General features: G+C 40.3%; 1 protein-coding gene across 1 annotated transcript in view; it reads left to right on the top strand.

Annotated features, from left to right (window-relative positions):
• The first annotated feature begins 3,126 nt into the window (after positions 1-3,126).
• The window catches only part of kcnn1a (potassium intermediate/small conductance calcium-activated channel, subfamily N, member 1a), a 41,655-nt gene continuing 35,720 nt past the window's right edge, over positions 3,127-9,061 (top strand). Inside the window, exon 1 of the mRNA XM_040144654.1 lies at positions 3,127-3,198. Within this exon, the coding sequence (XP_040000588.1) occupies positions 3,148-3,198 (51 nt within the window). The 5' untranslated portion in view covers positions 3,127-3,147. The remainder of the gene's footprint in view (positions 3,199-9,061) is intronic.

Below are 9,061 nucleotides of genomic sequence, written 5' to 3'. Positions count from 1 at the left end.
GGTGTTTTGGGAGGAGGGAGGCAACCCCCATACATTCCAGGGCTTGCATTTCTCCTAATCTGCTGCCTACACGGCATCACAGAGCTATCACCTTCACTTTGTTTGGCCTAATAGGTAACTACCAATTTAAAATGTTGTTTGTTAAGAACACAAGGATGTTGTGACACTATTAATATTGTATTCTATTGAATGAAAGCCCATATTGTACTAATCATAGGGTAAAACCTCACTACAAAGGCTCTTTGATAGGTCGAAAAATAGTCCAAGTGGATACTTATTATTGTTTACAGCAGCTGGGATTTTAACAAGCTGTGGGACTGATATGTCTTTTAAATCCACTCTGATTACGATACCCGAAGATTTTGTTGTCTTTTCCAAACTGGTTTGAAGGCTAACATGCAATTAGAAGCCTGAAAATGATATGAGTTGTCAATATACAGCAGGAAACTTACAACTTAAAGTACTTAAATAACTGCTAAAAATGATCAAAATGGTCATTTGATTTCTGTTTTATAATTATCTCCTCTCTTTTGCAGATACTTAGCATTGAAGTCCCTCTGTAAACTACTGCTCTCGTTTACAGTGGGACTACTGTACACGTTTATTTATCACACAAGTTTGACATAATCCCATTTCAGTTGTGAAACAGGAAATCTGAAAGAAAACAAATGCACGACTCTGCCTAAGTATCAAACCTTTTCCACTCGATCAGATCCAAGCGTGCCAAGTATTTTGATACGGCGAGACATGCTTACCTATTCACGGATATTTGCGGGATCGTGGTTACATCGTATTGACTCGGCCTGAATGAGACAGCCCCTACCCCCACTCCCATTTGAAATCCCTTAAACAAAACACTTGTGACAGAACAAGCCCGATAAAGTGTATACGATTACAGTAGCCCACAGCACCCCCTGAAACTCAATAGCTAGTCCCCTGAACTGATGGCAGGTAGTATGATATTGTGTCCTGCCTCAATAACATTGTGCTTTGAAAGGTGCAGTGCTGCTTCTATTGTGATAGGCTTTGTAAGTACTCTAATACCTGCCACTTACTGCTATGGTGGTATGCCCTGCAGGGACACTGCAGTACATAAATACTGGTGGATTTTCTCTTGTTTAACGAGGCTGATTTTTAAGGATACACAGATGTCATGTTTAGCAAAAAACTGTGATTAATTACTCACAGTTTGTCAGATTTGATGGCATCCAGGGCCAGATATGAACAGGGCTTTTCTGAACTCTGAAAGTGAATAAAATGTCTGCAAAGCTTATAGTTAAGTAGTAGGAAGTGCACTTTCTTTTGTCACATTACGCCTGTTCACATTTTTTAAAATTACATTAATGTGACTTCTGTCTCTTGCTGGGACAGTACAGGCAATTTGTAATTTGCAAACCCAAGCCTGATGAGTCCTTCCTGGTGCATTGTGGGTGGCAAAATGGACTGGTGTTTCAGTGCTACAGCTAACAACTCATTCATTATTGATTAATCTGCTGATTAGTTGTGCAAATAGAGGAATAGGCTGACATTTTGGCTTATTCGCTTTCCTGCCAACAGTTAGAAAGGTTGAAATGTTTGACTATTTCTTTAATCAATTAATTTTGATAATTACATAAATAATGTTAGAAAACAGTGTCAGTGGGACATTTTCATATGATTCATTTTATTAATCCAACCATTCAAAACCTTAAAATATTAAATTTTCAATTATATATATTAGAGAAAAGGAGCAAATCCTAAAACTTGAAAAGCTTAAACCAGAGAAAGTTTGGCCTTTTTCCTTGATAAATGGTGATTAAAGAAAAAATTAATCAATTATCAAAAATGCTTACAATAAACGTCTTCAGTTAATGGAATGATGGATTAGTCGACTAATTGTTTCAGCACTACAAATTTTAAAAGAAAAAAACTTACCAGGCACAACAAGATAACAGAAAATGTCTCAGATTGTTACTCAGCTTTATTGCTGATTATTTTTGATGAATCAATTGATCGTTTTCCTTATAAAATATCAGAAAATAGTGAATAACGTCTGTCACCATTTTCCTAAGCCTAAGTTGATGTCTTCGAATAACTTCTTTTTGTCCGATTAACAGTCCAACTGTTAGCTGTAAGTGTGTGTGTGTGTGTGTGTGTGTGTGTGTGTGTGTGTGTGTGTGTGTGTGTGTGTGTGTGTGTGTGTGTGTGTGTGTGTGTGTGTGTGTGTGTGTGTGTCAGCACACCCTTCTGGAGAACATGACGTTCTATGTGTCATTGCAGAATGGATGGCATGACGGAGGAGCAGAGCTGTTACAGTAAAGCCTTTTGTGCAGCTCCTGCCAAACTGCAGTCCCACACGCCTATTATCACCCTATATGATCTAGAAAGGTCAGCACAGCATATATCAGAGTGGCACTTTCACCTAACTTAGTGTCTCTTTGACCCTGTCTGGAGGATATAGCATGGTTGTGTTTAGTGGTGGTTGTGTGTAAAAGCTTTGGAAAGTAGAGTGTGAATGCTTTCTCTCCCTGCAAACATGAACAGCAGAGTAAGTGTTTCCTACAAAGAAAGGCAAGGCAAACTCTTCTTTTTCCTTTTTGAAAATCTTTTGGAATATTTTCTGCTTTCCTTCTCAGTCTTCAGTTTTTCTTATAACTGTATAACTTTACTTTAAGCGAATCCTACCAGAGCGCTTGTGTTTTTTGTTGCTATTTTCCTGTCTACATTAAGGAAAAAGCTGAGGGAACTTTAAAAAAAGTACTTTATCTTATCAGTTGTGTGTTTGCTTTGGCGCTGTAATAACGCTGAGGTAACGCTGGATTCTGGAGCTTGGAACAATTGATGTGGAAAGATCTGCTTACGACCTTATGATTTACTAGCAGGATAATGCCAGAAGAAACATTATGTTGATTTAAACTTTCTTTATCGGTCATCTCTCCGCTGTTGTTACAGGGCCTCCGTTTGTTTTTCTCTCATTAGGCGTCCGTGTTTCCACTGCCTTCTGCGAGTCAATGAGGGCAGCCAACACCTTGAAAGTAAACACATCCCATTGAACAATTAAATGTCAGACAAGGGGCAGATCCCAGCTCACACCCTGTGCATATGACGAAGGAGTGGCGTTGCTTTAGATCGCTGATAACGCCCTCAATTGTATGAAGGGAGGTAGGTATGAGCTGTGGGAGACTCTTAGTTTCGGCTGCAGCTGGCAACACACAGGCAGTAAGTATGAACATGAAGCTCTTTTAATAATTGATTGCTGTTTTCCTTATATTTTGTCCGCTGTGTTTAAGTGCAAGGCTGTGCTCCTGCTCTGAAATAGATTTGTGTTACCATGTGTGTTGCTATGGAGAGATCAGCCCGGTATTGTGTAGCCGTCTCTCTCGGGGGTATTGAGTTTGGTCAAGGAATCATGTGCAGAACAAGATTATCTTTTGGATTTGCGATTCATTTCACAGTTGCCTTTTAACACACACATAGAGTAGGGGTTTCCACACATGTCCACGTCACACACACACACACACACACACACACACACACACACACACACACACACACACACACACACACTGTAGGGCAGCCCACACAAACAGTGGTGTTACTGTAAGTGGTCTTCAAATACCGCTCCACTTGATATAGTTCATTTGCTTTGCGTTTCATTTGAGTGAACCTGCACAAGGAGAGGTGTATTAAATTACTTGCAGTCCAGTTGAATACAAAGAGTGGAAAGAAAGAGTGTTGGGGGGGGGGGGGTTTCCTCAGTCGCCGTGAGCCTCACTGCCTACTTACTCCAGGGGTAGAGTCACAGCATGGCAGATGTTTTTGCTCTGCCAGCAGTCAGTGCAATTTGTAACTTGAATGTTCGACCTCTCGTGATGTTTCCTTTTTCTAATGTGTGTTGAAACTTCCATTTTTTCTTTTTTTTACTTCGGAGCATGCCAAGTCCCCACCACGGCTCTTTGCTTAATAAATGACCGCAGTTCATTTATATGGTAATTCCTGCGAGATTCTAGCCAAGGGATGTCAGGCATATAATGTATCACTGCAATGCATATGCCTTATGGCTAATTAGGTTATTGATCTGAGGCTGTTCCTGCGTTAGGGCATGATCACTACACAAAGGAGTATCAGAGTATGAGTAATGCAGCTGTAAGCAGATATTTGTCAATCATTACAAAGCTGGAGGGTTTCGGATGTACAAGGATGGCTTCATACTGTATGTGTGTGAATGTGCAGGTGTGGGTGTGCCTGCATCTTTCGACATACTGTTTCTTAGGAAACTGTCAACATGTGAGCTCATTGAGTCATTTCAGCATTGCCTGCTGGCTGTTTTCAAATGTTTGTTAAACACAGTGTTGGTAGGAGTGCCGAGTGCATTAATGAGATGGGAGAGATGTGTGATTTCATCATACTTTACTCATACAATCGACCAACGCTTCGCTTGCAGCCTGCCCTTGAAAATGTAAGTTTGGAAAGCTTCTCCTGCCATTGTGAAATTCCATACCGAGAGTGTTTGCTTTGTGTGGCAGTATTTGTGCGCTAGTCGTGCATGTTAATACATGTGCGTATATTCATGATGAGTCCCCTGCACTGCCTGTGCTTTCTCATTGTATGTGCTTTCTCCCCCTTTCTTTCTCATTATGTCTTTATGCCCACAGGTCAGAATTTGACTGCTGATCCCCTGAGCCGCCGTATTACTGAATTTACAGAACATGATACAAAAGCATTCCCCTGTAAAACTCAACCACAGCCTCCTCTGTCAGCTGATAAATATTCAGTGAAGAGCAAAAATCCTTTGCTGATTCGCATCTAGTCAGACCTACCCTGCCTTTAGCAGTTTGTAAAAAAAAAATTGAGTACTCTTTGTTACCTTTATACAAACAAAAAATGTTCTATGTGGATAAAAAAAATGAGCCCAGCCGCTACTCGGGAGGTCTTTGTGTAGGTATGTGTACTACATATTTGTCTAATACATGCAACTTACTGTGTGCCTGTGCGATTCCTTTCCTATCAACAGCCATAGTGGCTCCTCTCCAACACACAAGCTTACACACTGAAACAGAAGACGGGTTGAAGGAAGCTGGCTTCCTTCAGCTTTGTCAATTTTTCTGCCCCCCCCCTCAAATGTTACCTCAGATCACCTAGCTGGAGAATATGAAACAGATTTCATGGATAAAACAGTTGCGGCTCTGTTGAAGTGGACTACAGGCACTGTACACTGCAGAAAAACATCTGTTCCATGGGGCATTTTTCTGGCGTATGTTCTGCTGCATGTGCTTTGTGTATTTGTGCATATTTGCATGTTTGTTTGTACCTGTGTTTATGTGTAAAGGAAAAAGAGAGTGAGTGAGTGAATGAGTGGGAGGATAGCTTTAGTATATCATTATTATGTGGAAGCCACAGTCTTGTCTTCAGATGGTAAAGGCCACATTAACTCCATTGCAGATTCTAATCATATGGAAGACCCTCTTCTTCAGGAATCCTCCACTCAACTGCTGCACTGTAGTCTTCTCTAAGAACGATTTCCTGTTTGAGCCACAGCATCTGGGCTCCGTGCTTAATTATGCATCTGCAGTTGTGTTTACAAAGAAGGTGCATGTGCTGAATGTGTTAATGGGTGTGCATGTGTTTCCAGTACTGTTTGGGCGGTGAATGGATAAAAGCATCAGTTTTATAACAACATAGGAATGCTATTTTTATTCATCAGATTTGGTTTTTGAGTGTTCACACAATGCTGACACGTTGACGTGAGAAAAATGTAGCGCCTGTTTTCCTCCCTCAATCCATCTCCCTGTGTTTTTCTCTGGTTTATATTAGTGGTTTCTATGGTGTTTGGCTCTCTGTGTGTTGTAGTTCCTATACAGCTGCGCCAGCTTCCATTATTGGCCTCCCTCTGACTGTTAACCCCTTAATGGAACAGTGGTCTGCGCACTTCCCCTTTTGTCACTACCATTTTCTCCTTAACCCTTTCACGAACAAAGCTTGCTCCCATCTCTCTCTCCTCTCTTTCTTTGAGAGTCCATTTTCGATTACTTGTTTCCGCTCCCCAGCCACCTCTTCTTCTCTGTCAGGCTGGGGGGAAAAAAAAAAGCTTTTTTTTAAATAGAATCAATTTACATTAAAGGGCCCAAGGGGCATTAGAAAACTGCAGCACTTAATTCATAACCAAAAAAAAAAAAAAAAAAATCACGGAGGGAAACTGTAGCTTGAGGCTGTTAGCACAATTCCCAGAACTTTTATCATGTGAGACATAATAGACTAGCACTAAAGACAGCTACTCTTGACTGTAGTCCAGTACAGTGTGGGGTCTGGTTATGGTTCACCTACATGAAAACAAGATTACGTACAGTGCACTAAAGTACAGTAGGTATTTGTGTGTGTTTTTTTTGTGTTTGTGTTACATTTCTTCTGGAAGCCTATGGGGGTGAATAAAAATGTGCTGTTTCTCCAACTGGCCTCAGTTTCACTTCACCAGAAAAAAGGGGTGGGAGGGTCAGAGCCCGATAAGGATATTCAATTAGCTTGAGTCTATGGAAGACCGCTGCGCCAGTCGGAGCATACTGGAGCCGGGTGACATGTGGTAAGGGCTCTCTGTTAGAGTGGAGGAATAATGAAACCTGATATCTTCTCATTTCATCTTGTCACTGTTTCTGTAACTTTCCCATTGGAATGTCAAACATATACTGTCTGCTTCTTTAGATATCATTTTTCCCCCCTTTCTCAACAGGAAGTTCTCGTTTCAGAAACAAAATTGGAAGATAATTAGAAAACGGGGAATAAAACTGAATGGATTTCAGATTAACACAGTTTGAGATTCACCTTTTTTTAAATTGATGTTTGTTTTCAGAGGAAAACTCCACACAAGTGCAAAGGAGAAACCTATCAATGTTATTCATTGGCATTTAAAATTGATATATTCTCCTTAAGACATTGGTGAAATGCTACCAAATGAGAATTCCCCTGATTCCCCATCACTCTCTCTTTCTCTCCCTCTCTTGTCCTCTAGCTTCTCCTGTTGGCTCGTGTCCTCCTCCCATCATAAATCTCAAGTAGGACGTTTCCAGGCAACTCTCCAGTCAATCTTTACTGAGTTTGTTGCGCTATCGATCTGTCCTATGCTATAGGTTGTCCTGGCTTCTCTCTCCGCTATTGATGTTTTTGCCTCGGGGAAAGAAAGAAACTGCCTCAGCCTAAATTTACCGAGGGCTGGTTTTCAAATGACTTACAATCACCTCACAATGAAAATAGAAATTGTCAGGCAGTGGCATTTATACATTGATGCCGTTGTTGGTTCTCACAGCAATGAATGCAGCTTGATAGGAGGTAAAGATTGTGGGATTGTGGAGTGGGTTATGGAGCATTTACGGGTGATAATCTCTGCGAGGAATATATGGCCACTGCGGTCCTGTTGGGATGTCAAATAGCTGCCAGGGGAACAGCCACCTAATGAAGATGGCTTAGTCTTCAGGGTCCACATAGACTAAGCTATATTTCAAGCTTTTGTGGCTTGGTGTGTTTGGGGTTTTGAGTGTGTTTCTGTGCATCTTGTATCCCTGACCACTTGCATTACTGGTCTTTTTGATTAGTTGGAAAAAGGACATCACTATGAGAGGCCATTTATGTCATAATTCATGCTTGCTCTCACACAGGACCATAATGTAATATAATTTTACACTGTACACTCATACACACACTACTGTACCATCTTACATGCACAATCATTGTCACTATTTTCTCTAACACATATATACTGATCTCAGACATTACCATAAAAGTATACATATGAGAGGATAATTGTACATGTGAACGATACTGGATGGTATGTACATGACACTGAGGTGGCCTCAGTCACATTCCACCATACTACTATTTGTCACACACTTTCATAGGTTATTGTCCTCAAACACACATAATCACACTGTTTCTCATAAAATTTCTTTTAGATACACCATCATTATTTGTCACACATACAGTACAATGACTCTCTCTCTCACAGGCGATCAGTCTCACACACACGGTTATAGTATCTCATCCGTACACTACTATCTTTTCACACTCACTGCCATTCTTTCTCACACACTGTTGTTTTGTTTCACATACCGTACACTATCATAATGCCTCACATCGAACAGCTGTGTACTCATTCACTTCCACTGCTAATCTATTATTGTGCTATCCATTCCAGCATACGTTGTGATTTCTCTCTTACGCAGTCTCGCTCAAACGATACAGTATATCTCTCTTCCAATCCTATCATCTACGAATTATGTTCATATGTTACTAATTTGTCATAGTGTTTTTATATTCCCTGGAAACAATTTGTTCCAATGCAGAAAACAATGGGAAGTTTTTACTCTGCAGAAGTCATAGGGAGGGGAGTTGTATCCCGTGTCATGCTTCAAGTCAACATTGACCTCTTAATCTCCTAACTATGTGGTTGAGCTAGTTACATTTAACCATAACTTACCATTCTTTACTTAACATAACCATTTGTTATGGTTTCCAAGCACTATGCTTAAAACTCTTTAAACTCTTAAAATCACACTCTCCATGTCAGGAGAGGAAAAATATTGACTGTGAACATTTTGCAGAAAACACTGTATGTTTATTATGAACACACCTTCAAAGAAAGTTGGCAGAACATATTTTCTTGAACTTTTTGGTGTTATGTTTCTTATAAAATTATACATATATACATATATATATATATATATATATATATATATATACACACACATGTTAAATGATATTTGTCTTTCATAAACTACTATAGAGGGTATAATGGTATATGTGAGCTCAGTTGGTGGAGAGGGTTGGCCATTATTTGCAAGTTTGATATGTCTTTTCCTGAGTTCCTCCTGTCCACATGTGTTCTTAAGCAAGACACACCGCTCCTAATGAATGTGTATGCAAAACATGTATGTCGCTTTGGCCAAATGCACGTCAGAGGTGCGTGAGATCGAGTAAGAGTTCGGAATTTGTGTGGGAATGTGTCTAGGACTGGGTCTGCCTCTTTATGAGGGGGTTATCAGCACAAATCTGGCAACAATCAAGCAATCAGCCAAAAGGAAAGTCTATGGAGGCG

Source organism: Xiphias gladius, chromosome 14 (assembly GCF_016859285.1).
Source record: "Xiphias gladius isolate SHS-SW01 ecotype Sanya breed wild chromosome 14, ASM1685928v1, whole genome shotgun sequence".
NCBI lineage: Eukaryota > Metazoa > Chordata > Actinopteri > Istiophoriformes > Xiphiidae > Xiphias > Xiphias gladius.
This window is presented reverse-complemented; position numbering and strand designations above follow the sequence as displayed.